The sequence below is a fragment of the Oryctolagus cuniculus genome, chromosome 4 (assembly GCF_964237555.1).
Source record: "Oryctolagus cuniculus chromosome 4, mOryCun1.1, whole genome shotgun sequence".
Classification (NCBI taxonomy): domain Eukaryota; kingdom Metazoa; phylum Chordata; class Mammalia; order Lagomorpha; family Leporidae; genus Oryctolagus; species Oryctolagus cuniculus.
This window is the reverse complement of record NC_091435.1, coordinates 64,831,887-64,858,888: the sequence shown is the minus strand read 5'-3', so window position 1 is coordinate 64,858,888 and position 27,002 is coordinate 64,831,887. Positions and strand designations below refer to the sequence as shown.

At 38.3% G+C, this 27,002-nt stretch overlaps 1 protein-coding gene and 1 non-coding gene across 2 annotated transcripts in view; one reads left to right on the top strand and one right to left on the bottom strand.

The window, feature by feature from the left end:
• MORC1 (MORC family CW-type zinc finger 1) overlaps nt 1–27,002 on the top strand; it is a 247,048-nt gene that overhangs the window by 79,265 nt on the left and 140,781 nt on the right. Inside the window, exons 12-14 of the mRNA XM_070072071.1 lie at nt 2,787–2,912; nt 23,519–23,598; nt 24,273–24,343. Of these exons, the coding sequence (XP_069928172.1) occupies nt 2,787–2,912; nt 23,519–23,598; nt 24,273–24,343 (277 nt within the window). The remainder of the gene's footprint in view (nt 1–2,786; nt 2,913–23,518; nt 23,599–24,272; nt 24,344–27,002) is intronic.
• Nucleotides 4,210–4,391, bottom strand: LOC127483112 (U2 spliceosomal RNA). Its single transcript, XR_011388410.1, has one exon. It is a non-coding gene; the product is annotated as a U2 spliceosomal RNA (small nuclear RNA).

Sequence of the window (27,002 nt, the reverse complement as noted above, 5' to 3'; positions counted from 1 at the left end):
CTTATTTGGCTGTTTGACTGTGTGGCTTTACAGCTTCTATGGTAGCCTTTTTAGCAATCCAGTAGTAGAGATCACTACTTCTTAAGCACAGCTGGGCCTACCTTTGATCTTTATTTCTTGTCTAATTGGAGAAGACTTGGATTTCATAAGTGAACTTCAGTACAGAAGGTCCTTAGAGTTGTTACTGTGCGGGGACAGTGATTTCCCAACAATCTGCAGTTGTACAGTTTTCTTCTTTGGCTATTTGCATTGTTTCTCCTCCCATTTTATTGCCTTCTCTATTTTTCTAGTTTCTCCTGTTTCACTAATAAGTTGTTGGACTCTTCATTCAACTAGCCATAAATAGTTATTTTAATATTCATTTCACATAATAAAATTAATAAAATTTTACATTTCTTCATAATTTTGAAAAGGAAACAAAACATTTTTATTGTATTTGTCTACAGTTAGTTAATAGAATGCCTTTCATTTATGTGTACCCACATTATTTTTGTTATGTTTCAACAGGGGAATTGTTTTGTTTATTTGAGTTGATTTTTTCCTTCCCATCCAATGTTTTAATAAAAGTATATTTTCTTTTTTACTTTTTAACATTTCATTTCAGAATCATTTAAAATTTACAAAAGAAGGGCCGGGGCTGCGGCGTGGCTGGTAAAGCCCCTGCCTGCAGTGTCAGAATCCTATATGGGCACTGGTTCAAGTCCTGGCTGCTCCACTTCCAATCCAGTTCTCTGCTGTGGCCTGGGAAAGCAGTAGAAGATGACCCAAGTCCTTGGGCCCCTGCACCCACATGAGAGACCTGGAAGAAGCTGCCAATTGCAGAGTGAACCAGCAGATAGAAGACCTCTCTCTCTCTCTCTCTCTCTCTGCCTCTACTTCTTTCTCTGTGTAACTCTTTCAAATAAATAAATAAATCTTAAAAAAATTTACAAAAGATAAATTGTGATGTAGTAATACATAAAGTTCCCATATACCCTTCACCCCATTTCTACTAATGTCTCATATTAGTATCATTGTCACAATTAATGAATCATACCCAATATCTCCTTTTTTTTTTTTTTTTTGGTTTTGGTTTTGTATTTGATCCAAACTCCTTTTATTCTTCCCACCCCTCCCAACCTCTAGTAATCAACAGTCTGTGTTCAGTTTGTTTTTTAAAAATATTTATTTATTTGAAAGGTAGAGTTAGATAAAGCCAGATGTCTCTTAACTCTATTGATTGTTTCCTTTGCTATGCCGAAGCTTCTGAGTTTGATATAATCCCCTAAGTCTAGTTTTGTTTTCATTGCCTGTGCTTTTGGGGTCTTATCCAAGAAGTCATCATCTACACTAAAGTCTTGCAGTGTGTCTCATAATTTTCTTCCAACAGTACATAATTTCTGCTCTTATATTCAGAAATTTGATCCATCTTCAGCTGTTTATGGTAAGAGGTAGGAATCTAATTTCAGTGCTTATATATGTTCAGTTTCCTCAGCACCATTTGCTGAAAACGCTGTCCTTTTTCCAATATATATGTTCTTGGCATCTTTGTCAAAAACAGTTAGCTATATAAATGTGGATTAACTTCTAGGCTCTCTATTCTGTTTCTTTGATCTATGTGCTTGTTTTTATGCCAGCACCATGCTGTTTTAATTACAGTAGCTTAATAGTGTGCTTTGAAATCAGGTATTGTGATACTTCCACCTTGATTCTTTTCCCTCTCCTCAGGATCACGTGGGCTATTCAGAGTCTGTGGTTTCATATGAATTTTAGGATTGTTTTTCCTAATTCTGTGATGAATGCTATTAGTATTATGATGGGGATTGCATTAAATCTGTAGATTGGAAAAGCCTATTTTCTATTACTGAGAAAAGTCTACTTAGAATTGGAGGGTTGCCAACAAATTTCCGTTCAACCAAACAGAAGTTTTACCTTTTGCTAACAAAAGGTTAGGTCATTTACACAGGTTTTTGTATTTAGAGGCCCGCTTGATGAAGTGAGTTTTGCAAAATTTCTGGTGTTTGTGGTGTCATTACTTTTAGCAGAAAAGTTCCTCAAGCTTCTATTATAACCCAATAGTCTTTTTTTTTTTTTTTTTTTTTGACAGGCAGAGTGGATAGTGAGAGAGAGAGAGAGAGAGAGACAGAGAGAAAGGTCTTCCTTTGCCGTTGGTTCACCCTCCAATTGCCGCCACGGCTGGCGCGCTGCGGCCGGCGCACCGCGCTGATCCGAAGGCAGGGGCCAGGTGCTTCTCCTGGTCTCCCATGGGGTGCAGGGCCCAAGCACTTGGGCCATCCTCCACTGCACTCCCAGGCCACAGCAGAGAGCTGGCCTGGAAGAGGGGCAACCGGGACAGAATCCGGCGCCCTGACTGGGACTAGAACCCTGTGTGCCGGCGCCGCTAGGTAGAGGATTAGCCTATTGAGCCGCAGCGCCAGCTAATAGTCTATTTTTTTCCTTTTCTATTTTTCCAATTTTTATTTCAAAGGAAGAGAAACACAGAGATCTCCCATCCACTGGTTCACCCTTCAAATGCCCACAAGCCAGGCCTGGAGCAGGCTGAAGCCCAGAGTTAGGAAGTCAGCCTGGTTCTGCCCTGTGAGGAGCCAACTATCTGAACCATCACCTGCTGCTTCCCAGGGTGAACATTAGCAAGAAGCTGAATTGAAAGTGGAGCTGGGACTTCAACCCAGGCACCTCAGTAAGGGATGCAGGTGTCCCAGGCAGCAACTATGCTTTTTCTCTTCTTAAAGGGATATTATGATTGTATCCTCTACATCGTAACTTTTGTTGTATTTTTATTCCAGCTTTCCAGAAAGATGGTCATTCAGAGCCTATGCATCTGTTCTGTATTTTGACCCTTGGATGAGAATATTCATTCAAGCCAAAAGAGTTCAAACAAAACACCTATGTTATTGTCTCTACAGACCCAGGTAACTTGCTTTCCTTAAATTATTTTCAGAGAATTTTTGTTAATAAAATCCGTGTGCATCCCAAGATTGTTACAGTATGGACATTGTTTTTGATAGTAAGAGTTTAACATAAACAGAATGCAGACTGCATTTAGGAAGGTTTGCTATGAAGAGTGAACATGTATGAAAAATACTTGGCAGTGGTGGCATCATACTGAAGTAAACATGCTGTGTTAGATAATCACACCAAGAATTTGCTTTTTACTTCACTGCATCTCAGGTGCTTTGATTGTGATCAGTTCCATTACAAGCTCCCAGTTCACTTAGATGAGTATTTTTTGTCAACAGAATATATTTGAACTATTAAACCGTATACAGCCATGCACTGCACAATTACATTTCACCTGGCAACGGACCGTATATGTAAAGGAGATTCCTTGAGATTATATTGCTCAGTGACATCAGAACCGTGTTAGTTTGTGTAAGGACATGCTATGATGTTTACATAATCACAACATTTTCTTAATGTATCCCTCTTGTTAATGCATGATAGTACCTATGTGTATTATTTGCAGAGAATGAACACTTGAGCATTATAACTACTCATCCTTTATATTTTATTTGTTTTATATTCTAGCATAAGCTATTTTTGCATTTTATTTGTCTAGCTGAAATATGCATGCAATGAGAATGGTCTTTTTTTTGGCTATGATTTCTGAGTAGTGATTCATTTATATACCAAATGTTTATTAAAGTCATCTGTGAGTCTGAGATTGTACAAAATTCAAGGCATAAAAAGGATAAGACTAATTCTAGTTTAAGAAGCATAGTATTTACTGGGAGAAATAATTAATGCTTATCCACTGTCTGCGTATGTCCCTTTTTACTTGAATTATTTTCTTTGATTTCTGCAGTGACCCTGTGTGTTAAGTTTTGTCATCATTTCAGATACAAAAATGTCAAAACTGAAGAACTAAAATCTTCTGGCTATAGTTCTTTACTAATCCAGTTTCCAGGCTCCTTTATATGTAGTATATTCTCTTCAGAACAGGCCTTTTTCATGTTGCCTTATTTTCATGGAAAAGCAGTTGCTCTCCTGGAGCCCTGAAATCAAACATGTTAATGTTAATGTTAATGTTAATGTTAATGTTAACGTTAATGTTAACAATTATAGATCTGTTTCATATACCCTGAGCATATGCTAGCAGAGTCCTCCAAAGCTCTGCTTTTGAGTTCTGATTTTATGGCAGCCAGTCTTTACCAAGACTGGGATTTTTCCTATCAGTCAGTCAGTTCATTCCCAAGTAAATGTCAAAGCAATAGTTCCCTTTTCATCAATCTATTTAATATAGTTGGTCTTTGCAAATTAAATTATTCCTATCAGTGAGTTTTGGCCAAAAATGGGTTAAGCCAATGAAAATAAGTATGTGTCTCTATTTTTTTTTTAACTGATAAGAACAGATATTACACTTGATCTTAGCCAAAAGGCCAAGAAGTGATTTTTTTTAAAGATTTATTTCTTTATTTGAAAGTCAGAGTTAGACAGAGACAGGAGCGGCAGAGAGAGAGAGAGGTCTTCATCCAATAGTTCATTCCCCAATTGGCTGCAATGCCCGGAGCTGTGCCAATCCAAAGCCAGGAGCCAGGACCTTCTTCTGGGTCTCACACGTGGGTTCAGGGGCCCAAGGACTTGGGCCATCTTCTACTGCTTTCCCAGACCATAGCAGAGAGCTGGATGGGAAGTGGAGTAGCCAGGTCTTGAACTGGCACCCATATGGGATGCTGGCGCTTCAGGCCAGGGCGTTAACCCGCTGAGCCACAGTGCCGGCCCCATATGTGTCTCCATTTTTTGAAGTAATTTTAGTAAATTCAGTTTCATCTACCTAAATTATTTTTGTCAAGTGTTTTCTGTTTCCCATTCTACTGTATTTTTGATTCACCTTTCAAAGTGATATTCTTAAGTATTTATTATCAGGAAGTAGGCATCTTGTACATATATGCTTAGCTCCCCAAAGGAAATTTCAGATTTGAACTGTTGCCAAGTTTCCTTTAGAGCTTAGACAAACTATTAAATTTGATGTTTAGTATCTACAATGCGGAAAGAGTTATTATTTTATGGCTTTATACTTTAGGGCTTTCCTGTGTATCCATTTGCCATATTTACTTGCATATAAATTCTCTCATATATTTTTTGGTGGTGAGAGTCATGCACAAGAAATATGTGGAGTGTCCTCAGTGTTTTCCTATCCCTGACTCTTACTTTTTTTTTCTTTCCTAAAAAGTATTATATCTCCAATGACTATAATAGAACAGGGCTGAGATTGGCCCTGTTTGACCAAAGTAGAGGCATTTAAAAGATATTAAAGTGATTGCTCTGTGCATTTGGCCACTCTAGCTGTAGTAAGCTTCTGAAATGAACTGGTAAAACAGGGTAGCTCTAAAAGGACTCTGTAACTCTAAAGAAGTATTTATAAGAATTTGTGACTGTATTTAATTATCAATGATTCTTCCATACTTTTGTTAAGGAAAACCATGAATACACTTATAATTGCTTTAGCTAATTTACTTAATATGTCTAACAAGTTCAGAGGTGAACTAGAGGTGAACTTTTAGCATCATGCAAGTGGTTTCATTCCTTATTTGTATTTTGTTAGGAGCTTTTATCAGTAACTTGGATAAAAACAATTTATGTATACTTCTCGAATTCATAATTGATTTTGTACTATAAAGGGTGTCTTAATTTCAGGTAACAAAATGTGAAAGAGTTGAAGTCCAAAATATAAATAAATGTTATATAGTCAATTAATAGACATGTATTTAAATTAAAAATATCCCAGAGGATTCCAATTCAATCCCATCAAGGTAGCATGTACCAATGCCATCTCACTAGTCCCAGTGATCGATTTCTGTTCACAATTGATCATAATGACAGGACTCGGAGCCAAAGGGAGCACATAAACAAAACTAGTGTCTGCAAATACTAGCTGACAGAATAAAAAAGGGAGAGAACGATCCAACATGGAAGCGAGATACACAGCAGACCCATAGAATGGCAGATGTCCTAAACAGCACTCTGGCCTTAGAATCAGCCTTTAAGGCATGCGGATCTGGCTGAAAAGCCCATGAGAGTATTTCAAGCATGGAAAGCCAAAACACTCTGGCAAAAACAAAAAAAAACAAAAAAAAAACAAAAAAAAACCCACCAAAACCTAACTGACAGATCTCCGTGAGTGAGATCCCAGTGAAAAGAATGGGCCATCAAAGAAGGAGGTACCTTTCTCTGAAGGGAGGAGAGAACTTCCACTTTGACTATGACACTGTCGGAATAAGATCGAAGTCGGCGAACTCAAAAGGCTTCCATAGCCTTGGCAACTCATGACAAGAGCCTAGGGTGATTACTGATGCCATAAATAAGAGTGTCAGTTTGTTAAGTCAACAACAGGAGTCACTGTGCACTTACTCCTCATGGAGGATCTTTGTCCTTAATGTGCTGTACATTGTGATTTAATGCTATAACTAGTACTGAAACAGTATTTTTCACTTTGTGTTTCTATGTGGGAGCAAACTGTTGAAATCTTTACTTAATGTATGCTAAACTGATCTTCTGTATATAAAGAAAATCGAAAATGAATCTTGATGTGAATGGAAGGGGAGAGGGAGTGGGAAAGGGGAGGGTTGCAGGTGGGAGGGAAGTTATGGGGGGGAAGCCATTGTAATCCATAAGCTGTACTTTGGAAATTTATATTCATTAAATAAAAGTTAAAAAAAAGTAGAAATCCAAGTACCTAAAAAATAAATTAAAAATATCTATTTAGTAAGTGTAGATTTGATTATTATAAGAGTCCATAGATACTTTAATTGACACATGATTAATATAAGCTGAAAGTGTCACAGAGTTGTTAAAAGCAATTATGGAACTTGGTGAGCAGTGACAGAATCAACCATGCACATCCTGCTCATGTCATGTCTGGTGGAAAATACTCAGATACGGATCCCTTAGGAGGTTAATGAACTTACTGTCTGGCTTACAGGACAGTAACTTTCTATCTATCAAAAGATCTTCCCATGGAGACCATCCCATGGTTGAAAACATAAATGGTTGTTATTGGTAGTTGGAATTCCAGAAGGCAAAACTTGGCCAGAGTTAGGAGTCAGGAACTCCATCCCAGTCTCCCACATGGGTGGCAGGAACACAAGTACTTTGGTCATTGTCTGCTACCTCTGAGGTGCCTTGGTAGGAAGCAGTATTGGAAATGGAGGTAGGACTTGATCCCAGGTACTCTGCAGCTTACCCCACTGTGCCACAACAGCCACTCTTGACATAGATCACCTTTTATTATCTGTGTTTTAGTATAAGGATATTCAGAGAAGTCAAGTAGTAGAAATGTTCAACCACCTCACCGTTGACTCGGTGTTTCCATGACTAGAGTGTTCTGGAGAACTGAAACACCTGTGCTCTAGTGAATGTGTTTTCTGGGTGTACATTATATTTGCTCCTGTGAGAGTGAGTTTCCATCAAGTATTTTTCAGCTTCCCTATTGGGCATTGTTTGGGCACATGCCACTTGGTAGGAACATGGCAAGAACATTTAGTTTTCTTTGGTTGGACAGCAAAGGTGTGGTCCAATTACTAGATTTAATGTTCAGAATACCAAATCCAGTGTGCTCAGGACAGGTAATTTAGTTTCTCTGGAAAGATGTGGCATGAAGTATTGTTACTCAAAGAGGGCTGTGAGTGTGATATGAAATGAGTTGCTTGTGCCTTCCCACAGTGAAAGGAACTCCCTCCCAAAAGGAGCATGTGTTTGTCCCTGGAAGAGTCTGGATTGTAGAATGGATTATTTCTTTGGAAAGGATTTCTGCTGGGTGCTTTCTAAGGTCTATTTCAACTTAATAGACTTTATAAATTTGTAATTCTTGGAGTCTTAAATATTGTTTCTATAACACAGACAAGTTAATAGATGGCAGTGTTATTTGATCTAAGGCAACAAACATTACTGATTTTCTTTGCTTTTGAATCCGTTAGCTTTAGCAGTGAAACAACTTAACAGGCATTAGATACATGCACCTAGGAGAGAGAGGAGACTAAAATGGTCAATTTGGAAAGCCTTTTAAGAGAGAAATAGTCAAAGTGTCTGAAAAATTCCATCTTTCACTGTCACTCCTTTCCTGTAGACCCATACTACAGAATGTAAACCAAATAAGAGGGCCATGGAGTTACCTATCTTTCATGAAAACAGTGTGGCCTTTTAAAAAGTCATTCAGGGACACTACCTTTATGGTCTGCTGCTGAATACTTGTAATACTGTGCTGCTTCTCATTTCAGAGGAGGGGAGACATTCTCTCCACCCTCATACCCTGCCCACCAAGAAAGAACAATAATTTTTTAACTTTTATTTAATAAATATAAACTTCCAAAGTACAGCTTATGGGTTACAATGGCTCCCCCCACCATAACCTCCCTCCCACCCACAACCATCCTATCTCCCGCTCCCTCTCCCATTCCATTCACATCAAGATTTATTTTCAATTATCTTTATATACAGAAGATCGATTTAGTATATATTAAGTAAAGAGTTCATCAGTTTGCACCCACACAGAAAGACAAAGTGTAAAATACTGTTTCAGTACTAGTTATAGCATTACTTCACATTGGACAACACATTAAGGACAGATCCCACATGAGGAGCAAGTACACAGTGACTCCTGTTGTTGACTTAGCAAATTGACACTCTTGTTTATGGTGTCAGTAATCTCCCTAGGCTCTTGTCATGAGTTGCCAAGGCTATGGAAGCCTTTTGAGTTCGCTGACTTCGATCTTATTCTGATAGTGTCATAGTCAAAGTGGAAGTTCTCTCCTCCCTTCAGAGAAAGGTACCTCCTTCTTTGATGGCCCATTCTTTCCACTGGGATCTCACTCACAGAGATCTTTCATTTAGGTCATTTTTTTTTCCTAGAGTGTCTTGGCTTTCCATGCCTAAAATACTCTCATGGGCTCTTCAGCCAGATCCAAATGCCTTAAGGGCTGATTGTGAGGCCAGAGTGCTGTTTAGGACATCTGCCCTTCTATGAGTCTGCTGTGTATCTCGCTTCCCATGTTGGATTGTTCTCTCCTTTTTAATTCTATCAGTTAGTATTAGCAGACCCTAAGAAAGACCAATAATTTTTGAATATTATCTCCTTTGTAAGCTGTTTGTCCTGTTCTATTACTAAACTTTTATAATATTGTTTAATTCTGCAATATAAGTTAGTGATTGGAAGCAAAGTTTGGACCAGCCAAATCTGAATTCGAATTTTGGCTTTGTCATTTCCAAGTTAGAGTCCTTCAGCAATCACTTAAGCCTTACTCTTCTCCATCGTGAATGCCAAATCTGCCGTTTAGGGTTGTTGACAGGATTAAAACAAAACTATGTCTTGTTTTACACACAAAAAACACAGAAAAATTCCTGGACTGTTTGTAAACCAACAGTACATGTAGCTATGCAAGAATGACACACTCTGTGTATCACTCTTGTAGGCATTAGTTCAGTACAAGCAACAACAAAACATTCCTGTCTTTTGGAGCTTACAGTCTATTGCGTATGTGTGAGACAGTAAGAAAATAAAACAGAGAACAAACTATTAGGTAATTCTAAGTGCTATGAAGAGTAATAGAGCTGGGTTGGAAATCATTATGAGAAGATTGGGTGGCTATTTTGGCTCAAACATCGAGGTAATTTGTGCAGAGATCTGAATAAACTGAGGGTGAATGTGCTGGTTATCTGTCCTTGCATAACAAACCACCCCAAATTTAGTAGCTTAATAATAAAGGTCACCCTTTGTACCTCTTAGCTTCTGTGGCTCAGCAATTTGAAAGACTCTGTTTGGTTGAGTACTTTGGGACAGGTGTTTCTTGAAGTTACTGAGAGATTTTGAGTGAGGTTACTGGTATCTTGACTGGTGTAGAAGACCTGCTTTCAAGGTGGGCCACTCACAGTGCTGATAAACTGCTGCTTCTTTACACAGGCCACTGCACAGTCCTCCCTGAGTATTTTCATAGTGTAGGGTCTAACTTCCACTGGAATTAGCACTCCAGGAGAACAAAGTGGAAAATGCAACCTTTCAGAAGCCACCCTCAGAAGTCACACATCGTCACTGCTGTGCTTATTTTGTCAGTAACACAGATCAGCCTCCATTAAATGTTGGCCACTAGTACACAAAGGCACAAATAGTAGGAGACAAAAACCCTTAGGGAATGTCTTGAAGGGAGGGTAACACAGTGAGTCATCTAAGAATTTTATGCAAAGATGGTTTTAGGAAAAGAGGATGGAAAGTGAAAAGGCAGGAATCAAATACTGATGTAACTAAAGGCCGGGACCTGTGTAGCGATAAGGCTGATGGGACAGATCAGGGAGAGCCTGGAACAATATGACAGGAGGAAGTGGCTGTGTTGAGAATGAAGTGACTTCTGAGCGTATGAGTAGCATTTCTTGATTAGGTTTTTAGAGATTACTCTGGCTTCTGAGTGGAGAATTAATTTCATGGTATAAGAGTGTCCCATTTTATTTAAGGAGCCTGAGCATCCATGAATGTTGGTATCTGTGGGGGTTCCAAGAACAATTTTCCATTGATACCAAGGGGCAGTTGGACTTCTTCAGCATAAAGCCTTTAAAATTACTCAGTGTTTCTTCTTATTTTTATTTCTCTTGAAAGCAAAGGGAAGCTTTGCTTTATTCTTAAAATAATGCAATTGATAAAAATTCAAATAATACAGAATTAGATATGGGAAAAATCTTAAGAAACAAGGTCTTCTTTGGAAATTGTGCTTCATCCTGTGCTGTGGCAATTCACAGTGTCTCCAAAGGGGAGCTTCTGCCAGAGGTTTCATACATATCCTCCAGATCACTTTCTGCACGTTTACACGCATATGCATGCACACGCACACACACACAGATCTTTTAAAAACATCCTGTTATCTACAATGTGTTCTTTTCATTTACAGTTCAATCTTGGTGTTTTTGTCACTTTAAATATATTGTATGATTTTCTGTGATTTATGTAACTTTTCTGATGTACATTTAGAATTTTCAAGGTTCTCGTTGTTACTAAATGCTGAGCTGGACATGCTAAGCATATATATTTATGGAGTTATTTCTATAGAGGAAAGTACAGAAGTAAATTTCTGGGTCAAAAGATATATACACCATTAATTTTGATGACTGTTATTAATTTACTCTCTAAGAAATAGGAACCAATTTTCATATGAACAGCATGTAAGAGTGTCCTTTTATCTGTGAGGCAGAAACCAATTTACTCACATACCCACAGTGTACAAGAGTGCCCCTTTGTCTGACTCTAAATCAACATTTACTATTAATGGTATTTTCTTTTTTTTTTCATTTTGCTACTATAATGGAGCAAACCTTTATATATTGTTTTATTTTTTGTGTCCCTCAATACTTTTCATTAACCTAATGTATTCTCACTCTTTTATAAAGAAAATAGCCAGTAAGTCATTTTATGTAGAAATCAGACCTAACTAAAATATTTTAATGTAGTTTTGTTGATGGAAAATGGTAGGAAGGTAGATGACTTGTGTGAAAATGAGTAAGAGTAGAGGCTGCAGGTCTACGATGTGTCAGAAGAAGGCGGGATTACAGAAAATGCAGAGAAAAATAGGAGGCAGAAGCTGTAGTAGGGTGTGGACAGAGGTGATACAAATGCAAGGCTTGGGAAATGGAGAGTCCGTTAGTAGGAAAAAATCTATGAGGAAGTATTAGACTGATGGAGGTTCCTGAATCTGGGTCGAAATTTGCTTAAAGTCTTTCCTTCTTGAAAATGAACACATGCATTACACTGGATTTACAAAGGTATGTACATGCAATTCTTGGGTAGCTTTTAAAACTTTTAGGGAACAGTTAGAAAGTTACATTGTCAACCAGCATGCAGATCAGCTGTGATCATGTTATCTCATGGAGGCAGACATGGAGGAAAGCCCATGTTTTGGTCTTTGATGTTGAAAACTAAGCTACAATGCAGAGTTGGTACCCTTTATACAACCTTTACTTTCTATGGCTATAAACACATATAAAAATACTTTATTCATATCATCTTTGAAGGCTTATCTCAAAATTTAAACGGGCAGAGTTATACACACACACACACACACATACACACACACATACACACAGGGGGCAGGGGGAGGGAGAGGGGTGAGAGATTCTTCCAGCCACTAGTTTAATTCCCAAATGGCTGCAACAACCAGGGCTGGGCCAGGCTGAAGCCAGGAGCTGGGAGCTTCATCTAGGTCTCATAGTTGGGTCATCCTCCACTGATTTCCCAGGTGCATCAGCAGGGAGCTGGATCAAAAGTGGAGAAAGAGGAACATAAACTGGATTCCATATGGAAAGCTGGCATTTCAGGTGGTGGCTTAATCTAATACACTACAACACTGGTCCCTAAGTCTCCCCTGGATTTCATTTTGATTTTTTTATAAAAGGTTTGGTTTGATTTAAAATGCATTATTCAAGACAGATTATGTGGTTGATATGTGATTTTTAAAAATTTATGAGTCAGGATATAGTGACGAATAGTTTTATACTATAAAACCCAAGTTTTACTGTTTTATAAATGTAATATATTAATGTGGAATAATATCCATAATTGACCTAAGAGGATAATGTTCACTGTAAGTGAAAATCAAGGGGAAAAAACTATCAATTATCACTATGACTTATATTTTATAGGTGTTTCTTTTAACTAGTTAATTGTATAATTGTACCTGCAAATGAACAGTTAGCAGTAACAGATATAGTTAGCTATTGTGATTCCAATGATTTATTAAACCACTGAAGTAGAGAAATATAGGATATGTTATTTTTTAACATTAGCCTTTTCTTGTAAGTAACTTAACAGATACCTGCAAATCCTTCGAATTCTTAAAACTAAGCCATCCAGCTATACATTTCATGTTCTTAATGCATTTTCCCTCCAAACTGCACACTGAGGGAATTAGATAATAATAACACATATTAAGGAGCAGCAAGATGGCAGAATAGGAAGGGAGCACACTGATAGTCCGGAAAGAGACAGTTTAATGAAAGTGGAGATACTGCATGTTCAAGGAAGAGTTGGGGAAGAAACAACAGTGGAAACTCTTTTGGAACTAGTGATCCACAGTGGACCTGCATGGAGGGCGTGGGAGCTCACGGCTCAGGACACCAGTGCCAGAATCAATGCACCAGCGCTGGAACGTGAGGTGAGCCGAACCTCAATAGCCCAAGACACTGGCAGAAAGCAGAAAGAGGAGACTAGAGGGAATGAAGCTTGAAACCCCGTGGGGAAAAGTTCACCAGGCTAATTAGAAAAGATAGAGAGAAAAAAAAAAAAGTGACCCATACGGACACGAGTTTCTCTCTCTCCGCTCACCTCTCAAAGGTGAGCAAGACAAAGAGCAGGCGCCATTTTGGACATACGTCATAAGCGGCATGACCTCAGGGCTGTACCCGCCCTCAGCCTAGCAGAAAACCTGACTCTGGGGTGGGGTGAAATAACAGGAGATTAGGACCTAGTGAATGTGTGGTGCTAATGAACTGAGACTGTGAAAAAAGAGACGGTGGGGGAGAGAACTCATAGAATTCATGTGAGTACTCTCCAGAGATGCTACAATTTAGTAACCTTGGCAACCCAGTGGGCGACTGCAAGAGAATTTGAGCCCACACTGAGGGTAGCATGGATTCCCTGTGGGGTCCTTGGGAAAGAGCTTCTGATCTCTGGCTCCTGTGGGTATATCATTCGCCTGCTAACTACCTTCAATTCCACTCAGCTGTGCAGAATTACTTCCCTTCTGAACAAAAAAAAATTTACCACACCTACCCTGGGAGTGTCACCTTTAACCCTTAACCCTGAGGAACCAAACAGAGCTCTCTGGCCACACCCATCTCAAGCCTCTAAGGCTCCATCAAAAGCAGACAGTCCACTTAATACAGTCATAGTATAACAAGAAAAAAAAACACCAGAGCAAGGTAAGAAGAATCCAAAGCATATCTCCACAATGCCAAGCATCAAATGCAGAAACCGAGGAAAGAAGAACAAGGAAGACATTATGGTACCCCCAAATGAACAAGACACCCCAAACCAAGATTATGAAGATGATGAGATGGAAGAAATGCAAGATACGGATTTCAAAAAATTTATGATAAGAACATTTAGAAGTTTTCAAAAAGAAATGCTTGAGCTACAGAATTCCTTACTGGACAGAATAGAAAATCTGTCTAGTGAAAATGAAGTCTTAAGGAGGAATCAAAATGAAATGCAGAAACTAGTAAAACAGGAAAGTGTGATAGTGAAGAGAAATCAAAATGAAATGAAGAACTCAATAGATCAAATGACAAACACATTAGAGAAGCTTAAAAACAGAGTCAGTGAAACAGAAGAGAGAATATCGGACTTAGAAGACAGAGCACAGGAAAGTATACAGTCAAACCAAAGAAAAGAAGAGGAAATTAGAAATCTAAAAAATATTGTTAGGAATCTACAGGATACTATTAAAAAACAGAACATTCGGGTTCTAGGAGTTCCTGAAGGCATGGAGAGAGAGAAAGGATTAGAAGGCCTTTTTAGTGAGATACTAGCAGAGAACTTTCTGGGTTTGGAGAAGGACAGAGACATCCTAGTACAGGAAGCTTATAGAACCCCTAGTAAACATGACCAAAAGAGATCCTCACCGCGACATGTAGTAAATAAACTCTCCACAGTGAAACATAAAGAAAAGATCCTAAAATGTGCAAGAGAGAAATGTCAGATTACTCTCAGAGGATCTCCAATTAGACTCACAGCAGACTTCTCATCAGAAACCATACAAGCTAGAAGGGAATGGCGAGACATAGCCCAGGTACTAAGAGAGAAAAACTGCCAGCCCAGAATATTATATCCTGCAAAGCTATCATTTGTGAATGAAGGTGAAATAAAGACCTTTCATAGCAAACAGAAATTGAAAGAATTTGTCACCACTCGTCCAGCCCTGCAAAAGATGCTTAAAGATGTGTTACACACAGAAACACAGAAACATGGTCATCAATATGAAAGAAGGTAAAGGAAGGAAACCTCACAGCAAAAGATCACAGGAAGGTCAAAGCATATATTAGAAAATATCTTTGGGAAATGGCAGGGCAAAGTTACTGCTTACCAATAGTCACATTGAATGTTAATGGCCTGAACTGTCCAGTTAAAAGACACCACTTGGCTGATTGGGTTAAGGAACAAAACCCATCTATTTGCTGCTTACAAAAAATACATCTTTCCAACAAAGAACCATACAGACTGAAAGTGAAAGCCTGGAAAGAGATATACCCAGCCAACAGAAATGAAAAAAAGAGTGGGCGTAGCCATTTTAATATCGGACAACATAAACTTTACCACAAAAACTGTTAGGAGAGACAAAGAGTGGCACTATATAATGATTAAGGGATCAATTCAACAGGAAGATATAATGATTATCAATGTATATGCACCTAACTGCAGGGCACCGGTTGATTTAAAAGATTTGCTAAGGGACTTAAAGGGAGACTTAGACCCCAATACAATAGTACTGGGGTACTCCACTCTCAGAAACAGACAGATAAACAGGACAGAAGATCAACAAGGAGACAGTAGATTTAAATGACACTGTAGCCCAAATGGATCTAACAGATATCTATAGAAGTTTTCATCCTACACATAAGGAATTTACATTCTTCTCAGCAGTGCATGGAACCTTCTCTAGGATTAACCACATACTAGGCCATAAAGCAAGTCTCAGCAAATTCGAAAGAATTGCAATCATACGACGTAGCTTCTCAGATCATAAAGGAATGAAGTTGGAAATTAGCAACTCAGGAATCCCTAGAACATATGTAAACACATGGAGATTAAACAACATGCTCCTGAATGAACACTGGGTCATAGAAGTAATCAAAAGAGAAATCAAAAACTTTCTGGAAGTAAATGAGGATAACAACACAACACACCAAAACTTATGGGATACAGCAAAAGCAGTGTTAAGAGGAAAGTTTATAGCACTAGGTGCCTACATCAAGAAATTGGAGAGGCACCAAATAGATGAGTTTTCAATTCATCTCAAGGATTTAGAAAATCTGAAGCAATCCAGATGCAAATCTAGTAGGAGAAGAGAAATAATTAAAATCAGAGAAGAAATCAATAGGATTGAATCAAAAAAAAATTACAAAAAATCAGCCAAATGAGGAGCTGGTTTTTTGGAAAAATAAACAAAATTGACACCCCATTGGCCCAACTAACTAAAAAAAGAAGAGAAAAGACCAAATCAATAAAATCAGAGATGAAAAAGGAAACATAACAGCAGACACCACAGAAATAAAAAGAATCATCAGAAATTACTACAAGGACTTGTATGCCAGCAAACAGGGAACTCTGTCAGAAATGGATAGATTCCTGGACACAAGCAACCTTCCTAAATTGAACCATGAAGACATAGAAAACCTAAACAGACCCATAACTGAGACAGAAATTGAAACAGTCATAAAGGCCCTACCAACAAAAAAAAGCCCAGGACCAGATGGATTCACTGATGAATTCTACCAGACATTTAAAGAAGAACTAACTCCAATTCTTCTCAAACTATTCAGAACAATCAAAAAAGAGGAATCCTCCCAAATTCTTTCTATGAAGCCAGCATCACCTTAATTCCTAAGCCGGAAAAAGATACAACATTAAAGAGAATTACAGACCAGTATCCCTGATGAACATAGATGCAAAAATCCTCAGTGAAGTTCTGGCCTCAACACATTGGAAAGATCATCCACCCAGACCAAGTGGGATTTATCCCTGGTATGCAGGGACGGTTCAGTGTTCGCAAACCAATCAATGTGATACACCACATTAACAGACTGCAGAAGAAAAACCATATGATTATCTCAATAGATGCAGAGAAAGCATTCGATAAGATTCAACACCCGTTCATGATGAAAACTCTAAGCAAACTGGGTTTGGAAGGAACATTCCTCAATACAATCAAAGCAATTTATGAAAAACCCTTGGCCACATCCTATTGAATGGGGAAAAGTTGGAAGTATTTCCACTGAGATCTGGTACCAGACAGGGATGTCCACTCTCACCACTGCTATTCAATATAGTTCTGGAAGTCTTAGCCAGAGCCATCAGGCAAGAAAAAGAAATTAAAGGGATACAAATTGGGAAGGAAGAACTCAAACTATCCCTCTTTGCAGATGATATGATTCTTTATTTAGGGGATCCAAAAAACTCTACTAAGAGACTATTGGAACTCATAGAAGAGTTTGGCAAAGTAGCAGGATATAAAATCAATGCACAAAATTCAACAGCCTTTGTGTACACAGGAAATGCCATGGCAGAGAAAGAACTTCTAAGATCAATCCTATTCACAATAGCTACAAAAACAATCAAATTCTTTGGAATAAACTTAACCAAGGACGTTAAAGATCTCTACAATGAAAATAACAAAACCTTATAGGAAGAAATAGAAGAGGATATCAAGAAATGGAAACATCTTCCATGCTCATGGATTGGAAGAATCAATATCATCAAAATGTCCATTCTCCCAAAAGCAATTTATACATTCAATGTGATACCAATCAAAGTACTGAAGACCTTCTTCTCAGATCTAGAAAAAATGATGCTGAAATTCATATGGAGACACAGGAGACCTTGAATAGCTAAAGCAATCTTGCACAACCAAAACAAAGCTGGAGGCATCACAATACCAGATTTCAGGACGTACTACAGGGCAGTTGTTATCAAAACAGCATGGTACTGGTACAGAAACAGGTGGATAGACCAATGGAACAGAATAGAAACACCAGAAATCAATCCAAACATCTATAGCCAACTTATATTTGATCAAGGATCCAAAACCAATCCCTGGAGTAAGGACAGTCTATTCAATAAATGGTGCTGGGAAAATGGGATTTCCACGTGCAGAAGCATGAAGCAAGACCCCTACCTTTCACCTTACACAAAAATCCACTCAACATGGATTGAAGAGCGAAATCTATGACCTGACATCATCAAATTATTAGCATTGGAGGAACTCTGCAAGATATAGGTACCGGCAAAGACTTCTTTCAAAAGACCCTAGAAGCACAGGGAGTCAAAGCCAAAATTATTGGTTGAACTCTGTAATTAACACACAATTATTCTTAGGTGTTTAAATTTTAACTGAAAAGTGATCCCTGTTAGGAATTTGGAAAACATCATGTTGAGTGAAATAAGCCAGTCCCAAAGGGACAAATACCACTTGTTCTCCTTGATAGGTGACAACTAACTGAGCACCAAAATGGAAACCTGTTAAAGTGAAATGAACACTATGAGAAATGGTGACTTGATCAGCCCTCACCCTGACTGTTAATGAGCAGCTTAATATGTTATCCCTCTTAGTATCTTTTTATGTTTGTTCTACTTGATACTTTTGGTTGAATACTGTAATCAATACACAATTCTTCTTAAGTGCTGAAACTTAACTGAAAAATGATCGCTGTTAAATATAAGAGTGGGAATAAGAGACGGAAGAGATGTGCAATTCGGGACATGCTCAAGCTGACTTGCCTCAAACGGCAGAGTTAGAAACATACCAGGGGATTCCAATTCAGTCCCATCAAGGTGGCATGTACCAATGCCATCTCACTAGTCCCAGTGATCAATTTCTGTTCACAATTGATCATAATGATAGGACTAAGAAGCAAAGGGATCACATAAACAAGACTAATGTCTGCAAATACTAGCTGATAGAATCAAAAAGGGAGAGAATGATCCAACATGGGAAGTGAGATACACAGCAGACGCATAGAATGGCAGATGTCTTAAACAGCACTCTGGCCTCATAATCAGCCCTTAAGGCATGCGGATCCGGCTGAAAAGCCCATGAGAGTATTTCAGGCATGGAAAGCCAAGACACTCTGGGGGAAAAAAAAACCTAAATGAAAGATCTCCGTGAGTGAGATCCCAATGGAAAGAATGGGTCATCAAAGAAGGAGGTACCTTTCTCTGAAGGGAGGAGAGAACTTCCACTTTGACCATGACCTTGTCTAAAAATGATCAGAGTCAGTGAACTCAGGGGGCTTCCATAGCCTTGGCAGCTCATGACAAGAGCCTAGGGTGATTACTGATGCCGAAAACAAGTTTCAATTTGTTAAGTCAACAACAGGAGTCACTGTGCACTTCTCCTCATGTAGGATCTTTGTCCTTAGTGTGCTGTACATTGAGAGTTAATGCTATAACTAGTACTCAAACAGTATTTTTCACTTTATGTTTCTGTGTGGGAGCAAACTGTGTGTGCTAAACTGATCTTCTGTACATAAAGAGAAACGAAAATGAATCTTGATGTGAATGGAAGGGGAGAGGGAGTGGATAAGGGGAGGGTTGCGGGTTGGAGGGACGTTATGGGGGGAAGCCATTGCGATCAATATTCTGTACTTTGGAAATTTATATTCATTAAATAAAAGTTAAAAAAAAGCCAAAATTAACATTTGGGATTGCATCAAATTGAGAAGTTTCTGTACTGCAAAAGGAACAGTTAGGAAAGTGAAGAGGCAACCGACAGAATGGGAAACAATATTTGCAAACTATGCAACAGATAAAGGGTTGATAACCAGAATCTACAAAGAGATCAAGAAACTCCACAACATCAAAACAAACAACCCACTTAAGAGATGGGCCAAGGACCTCAATAGACACTTTTCAAAAGAGGAAATCCAAATGGCCAACAGACACATGAAAAAATGCTCAAGATCACTAGCAATCAGGGATATGCAAATCAAAACCACAATGAGGTTTCACCTCACCCCGGTTTGAATGACTCACATTCAGAAATCTACCAACAACAGATGCTGGCGAGGATGTGGGGAAAAAGGGACACTAACCCACTGTTGGTGGGAATGCAAACTGGTTAAGCCACTATGGAAGTCAGTCTGGAGAGTCCTCAGAAACCTGAATATAACACTACCATACTACCCAGCCATCCCACTCCTTGGAATTTACCCAAAGGAAATTAAATTGGCAAACAAAAAGTTGTCTGCACATTCATGTTTATTGCAGCTCAATTCACGATAGCTAAGACCTGGAACCAAGCCAAATGCCCATCAACAGTAGACTGGATAAAGAAATTATGGGACATGTACTCTATAGAATACTATACAGCAGTCTAAAACAATGAAATCTGGTCATTTGCAACAAAATGGAGGAATCTGGAACACATCATGCTGAGTGAAATAAGCCAGTGCCAGAGGGACAAATATCATATGTTCTCCCTGATCAGCGACAACTAAGTGAGCACCAAAGGGGAAACCTGTTGAAGTGAAATGGACACTATGAGAAACAGTGACTTGATCAGCCCTTGTCCTGATGGTTGATGTACAATATAATACTTTATCCCTTTTAGTATTTTTTTTTCTTCCAGTACTATTTGTTGACCTCTGTAATTAACACACAATTATTCTTAGGTGTTTAAATTTTAACTGAAACGTGATCCCTGTTAAATATAATAGTGGGAATAAGAGCGGGAGGAGATGTACAATTTGGGACATGCTCAATTGGACTTGCCCCAAATGGTGGAGTTAGAAATGTGCCAGTGGATCCCAATATAATTCCATCTAGGTTGCATGTACCAATGCCATCTCACTAGTCCAAGTGATCAATTTCAGTTCACAACTGATCACACTGATAGGTCTAAGAGTCACAGGGATCACAGAAAGAGGACTAGTGTCTGCTAATACTAACTGATATAATCAAAAGGGAGAGAATGATCCAACATGGGAAGTGGGATACACAGAAGACTCATAGAATGGTAGATGTCCTAAACAGCACTCTTGCCTCAGAATCAGCCCTTAAGGCATTTGGATCTGGCTGAAGAGCCCATGAAAAGTATTTTAGGCATGGAAAGCCAATGCACTCTGGCAAAAACAAAAGAAAATAAAAACAAACAAAACCTAAATGAAAGATCTCTGCAAGTGTGATCCCAGTGGAAAGAACGGGTCATCAAAGGAGGAGGTACCTTTCTCTGAAGGGAGGAGAGAACTTCCTCTTTGGCTATGACCCTGTCTGAATAAGATCGAATTTGGCAAACTCAGAAGGCTTCCATAGCCTTGGCAACTCATGACTAGAGCCTAGGGAGATTACTGACGCCATACACAAGAGTGTCAATTTGCTAAGTCAACAACAGGAGTCACTGTGTACTTGCTCCTCATGTGGGATCTGTCCTTAATGTGTTGTTCAATGTGAAGTAATGCTATAACGAGTACTGAAACAGTATTTTACACTTTGTGTTTCTGTGTGGGTGCAAAGTGATGAAATCTTTACTTAATATATACTGAATTGATCTTCTGTATATAAAGATAATTGAAAATGAATCTTGATGTGAATGGAATGGGAGAGGGAGTGGAAGATGGGAAGGGTGAGAGCGAGAGGGAAGTTATTGGGGGGGGACCATTTTAATCCATAAACTGCACTTTGGAAATTTATATTTACTAAATAAAAGTTAAAAAAAACACATATTAAGTAGATACTATGAATTGACAAGATTCTAAGTGTTTTAGTATGCTCACGTATTTAATTCTCATAATCATGTCTTAAGATAGATACCATTGTTTTCATCCCCATTTGCAGATAAGGAAGTGAAATCACAGTAAATGAAGGAGTTTGGCTATTCCTACTAGTGTGGAGTATACCTAGGTCTTTAACCATGGCAGGTATTCTCCAGACAGTTCAACTGTTAACATTTGATCATGAATCTGTTCTGTCTTGGATATATCTGTATTGCTTCTTCTGAGATAGTGGAAGGGAATCTTAAATAAACAGACTACAAACAGACTCCAGCTAAAAATATTTAAATTATATGTGGCCTGCAAGCAATCAGTGAGGAGTCTGCATTTCTGCTTATGTTGTTTGCAAGTCAAAACTTACAAAGGCAATTCTAGACAGAGTTATCATTTAAAAACTATCACTACCTGCATTCATCCCATGGGCTGGCAAATCTTTTTTGTGAAAGACCTGATAGTAAAGATGCAGGCACATTCATTCATTTTGCTTATTCTCGCATTTTACGTTTCTGTTTTTCTTTAAACAGCGCTTTGAAAATGGAAGAGCCATTTTTAGTTTGTAACAGAAAAAGGAAACATTGACTCAATTTGGGTGTATTTTGACTATGTCTGGTGTAGACTGTCTGCACATATAGAACCTCCTCTCTGCCTGACCAACCATCTCCTTTTGTGTATGCTGTGAAACATATTGTTTTCAAGAAAAGGTTTACAGTTCTTCATTCACCACTTACTGAACATTCACTGCCTTTATTAGTCAGGGTTCTCCAGAGAAACAGAACCAACGGGATACATATATAAAGAGTTGTATAAGAGGGAATTTGTCATGGGCATCGTCTCATAATCTGCTGACTGCAAGTTGAAGGTCCAGGAAGGTCAGTGGTGTGATTGAATCTAAGTTCAAAGGTCTGAGAACCAAGGGAGGCAATAGTGTAACTCAGTCTGAGGGCAAAGCCTGAGAACCTGGAATTCTGATGTCCTGTAGTAGCAGAAGCTGGATGTTCCAGTTAAGGCTGAGGTTGCAAATTAGCTTTTCTTCTACCTTTCTGTTGTATTTGGACCCTCAGTGGGCTGGTCATTGAGGGCCCTCATTGGTGAGGGTGGATCTTCTTTACTAAGTCTATTGATGGAAATGCTTATCTCTTCTGGAAAAGACTCAAGATATACCCACAAATAATGTTTTACCAGCTATCTGGGCACCCTTACCTCAGTCAAATAGACTCATAAAATTTGTAAACATTTCAAATATCATATAATGGTGAACTCCTGATAAGATAGTGGTTTGAGGCAAAAGTCTCAATAAGATTGAGCTGTACAGAGAGTAGTACGGGGCTTTAAGCGTTCTCAGGCCAAATATTTTTCTGGAATGTTTCTCTCCATGATGATTTAAACCTAGATTTAAAACTGTGGTTCCAAGAAACTGCTGTAACAAATGCACATAACTTCTATTGCATTCAGAGCTGCTGTATGCAGATTTTCTTACCTATACTTTGTTCTCTTCAAGTTTATACATGAATACTATATAAATTTTCTCCCTGCTTTGATTGTTCTAGGCATCTTTGCTGTCACTAAAACAGCCAACATTGAAATCAAGCTTCTCAGCAATAAAGTACAAAGTGGGCTTTTAACAGTTTAATATGATGTATTACTGTATGGTTTTGAGCATTTAATTACAGATAATTGGGGACTGGGAGGAGCAATTTATCCAATATCAGTGGTGATCTTAATAAGAAGGTTTTGCATAGTAACCGGAAACTTTGATAACAGAGTGGTCTCATAAACATTTTTCTTTTAAAAAGAATTACCCTGTTTTACATGTGGGCAGAGATTTTCTGATCTCTCCTGAAGTTCCTTAATACCAAAAGTGAAATTGCCAGGTATTGAAAGGCAAGGAATTTCCTCTCAGGAATAATGTTTATTCATTTACCAACTATCTTTAACTTACTTGATGAATCTTTGTTAGTAATTATGTATCTCTCGAGTATATACTTTTAGTGAAGAATTTACTCGCATTGTGCATTTTTAAATGATCATCTGTCTTGATTATGTTCTTCTCTTTTCTTTCCAGAAAGTATTTGTATGTTACATCTTCCTTTAAAGGAGTATTTAAAAATGAAGTTAAAAAGGCAGAAGAAGCAGTAAAGATTGGTATGTAATTACCCGTGGCCTACACGTTATTTTTCATCTATTTGGCAAATGTTAATTGTGCACTTATTATGAGATATGAACTACTCCAAGCGTTATAGGAACTACCACAATTAATCCAACATAGTTCCTACTTGTATGGAGCATTGCAAAACGTGCTTCATCTCTGGGTTTGTTTAATTATAATTATAATATTATTATAATCATGATCCTGAACACATTTAGCATTCAGTTGGTGTAGATCAGTCTATATTGCTAAAAATTAGAAACTCTAGTTGTCATAATGCTGTTAGGGACAAGCATGGCATCTACTTTAAGAAGAATTCTCTGCTCATTCATTCATTTTTTGGTGGAAACAAATCTACATTTTCCCAGTCTTCTGGGAGTGAGGATTGGCGTACATCCTTATTTTGTGGTTTTTGAGAGCATTTTCAGTCAACCACAGATTCATGCATGACTTTTGAATTTGTCTCTGTGTATATATATCCTATAAATTGTTATGCATAAGAAAAAAACCAATGGAAAGAAAACTTACAATGTCTAAGAGCTGTGAAAAGAACATAGAGTTTCTTGAGATGAAGATCTGTGTGCCATTTTCACTGGTCATGGCTACATGGACAGAAAGTGTTCACTTAAGGTTGTTTGAGAGAAGTTTACTATCTTGCTTTTGCTTGTAGCCGAACTTGTATTGAAAGAAGCACAAATCAAAGTAAACCAGCTTGACAGAACTTCTTTGTCTTCTGCCAAGGTAAGACATGTAAAGAGTATTCTTAAATGGCAAACAGTGTCATTTGTTTTTTCCTGTGCATACTTGTCTCTTATCATTTACCTTTTAAACTTTTAAACACAGATGGACATAGAAGATTAAGTTGATTTTAACACAGATAAACAAAATAGATGAATGCAGAGAAGGGAGAGGAAACCCAGCAAGTGTGTGGGGGAGGGGTGGGATGGGGAAGGCTGAGACTGAGAGCAAGGATGCATCAGACATGGGGGGAATACAGGGTGCCATTCATGTTACTGGATGCTTATTAATAAATTTGGAATATTAATAAGCCTTGAGGGCTCTTTCCTAATATTCAGAGAAGAATTCTGAATAGTGGCATAAATGAACGAGGCAGCATGACAAGTTTTAAGCTTTTTTTTTCAGGGAGAGAAATGCATAGGAGAGTGAGAGCCTTGTCTAAGAAGGAAAGGGAAATCTGGATTCATACCAAGCACCATGGAGCCAGCCATGTGGAGGCGCATGCAGGCCAGGAGGCATGGGGCAGGTGGCCTGAATGCCACACGCCAGAAAGCCACGGGGGCTGCAAGCAGATCTAGGGCAAAAGGACAAAAGGGCAAAAGGGCTGGGCCCACCACGTCCCAGGCCTTTAATCCACTTCCAAAGAGGAGTGGTTAATTAGCCTGATTGGCAGGTGGGCACACAGGTGTGGCCAGGTAGGGGCACAAGGTCACACTGGGGCATGGTGTAGGCGTGGTTTTTCAGCTCACAAACCTGATCAATTTTATTCTGTATGCCTGCGTACAACAGTGGGAGAAGCATCACAACCAATTTCATCAAAGTGAAACGGAAAGTTAATACTAGAAAAGGCTAAAATAATGAAAATCTAGCAGAAAACTACCAGCCTATAAAATCTTTTTGAAAGTATCTTTTCAAATTATAGCTCCTTGTGGACCCAAATAAATGGGGAAAGCAGGAAGAAGACTAATAAGCAATCTTTCTTTCTATGGCTGGGAATTCTACACCATAATTATGAATATTAATAACAATGCTTCTAGCTTACAAAGCTCTTTTCTTATGAGTTGCTCCACACAGTTCATAAACATTCTCTGTCATCCTTGCGAAATGCCCATGAGTAAGATAAGTTATAAAGAACTATTATTATTAATTATAATCCATGGCAACTAGGAGAAAAAGAATATTACTGTAGGACCTGTATTGTAAGTTTACTAATTTTTTCCAAAAATATAGAACAAACCTTTTCCACCATAGTGAATCACTAAGCAACTTTCATTGTCTTGCATACAAAGGGATAAGTAGGAATAAGCAGAAAAAAACACCCTCTGTCACCATTCATGCATCATCTGTCATGGACTAACTATATGAATCTATTAGTGATTTTTCTTTAAACTTTCTAAGTCTAGTGCTAAGTTTGATAAACAGCTCTCAAATCCAATGATCATGAGTAAGGGATAAAATTAAAGAGAAGCACATGGTAATGCCCCAAACCAGATCTATCCAAACCTTTCTCAAAATTCTCTTACTTTTGTTTTGTTTTGTTTTTGGTAAAGGTAAATCCATCTTATCGATTTTTTGTTTAAGTTTTTAAAAATTTTGTCTTTCAGAAATCAATTCCCTTTCCTTATGTATTTGGGAGTGAAAGAAACTGACTATTTCTATTGGGTCAGGACCTTGCTTTCTTCTTGCCTTAACTTGTTACGTCTCACTGTCCCTTTGCTCTGTGCTCTGAGGGCACCGACAGGATGGTTGGGGAAGTCTTTGACCAGTTTGCTTTGTTGTTCTGATGCATTTTGGTTTCTTTAATGTTGAGAAGAGAGCAAAGCAGAATGTCCTGAACTTTTGACCTCTTAAATTCTTCCAGGCAATAGAATTTGAAATGAAATACTTACCAGTCATTTTCCATTTTCTTTCACTTGAAAGACAATGAAAATAATGTTCAATCAGTGGTATACCCATAAAAAAGAGATGCCTTTCTTTCATATCTGGTGAATTAAACACAATGAAAGTTTATTCTTATTTGTGAAAACTGTGATAAAGAATTGTTTCCTTTCTTCTTGGCTAGAGGGGGCATACTAGAGATAGGGTAGTGAATGAGCCAGTAAATCAAATAATTAAAGGAGTAGATAAGAAAGACAACTGGGTGCTGGTATTGATGCACTGTGAAAGGCAAAAAGCTTAGGAATGAGGTTTCCTATAAAGGGAGAAGTATCCAAGCAGTTTCTTTCGCTTATTAACAAAAGCTTTTAATTGCCTTCTCTTTCTATAGAAGCTTTAGTCATCACATAATTGAGCATTTCCTGTTTTTGCAGACAAAAGCCAAAGCCAGGGTGCACTGAATAACTCACCCACATTTTCAGGTAGTTTATGTCAAAGCCATTATGCCATTGTAAGGAATAAAATTTCTTCCTTCTAAAAAGCAGAGAGGACACCTGAATACGTGCAAAAAAAAAAAAAAATGCAGTGGGCTAGCATTCTGTTTACCTTCTAAGCTATTGGAACTTAGTCATTTGTCAACTGCTTGTTGAGTATCTACCATGGCAAAACTGCAGTAGGCAATGTGACCTATCATTGTTAGTCTTGAAGCATTTGGATAATAGGATAATATGAAATTCACCTTTCATCACTTCAGTGGCTTTATGTCCTCCCATAAAACAATGTTCTT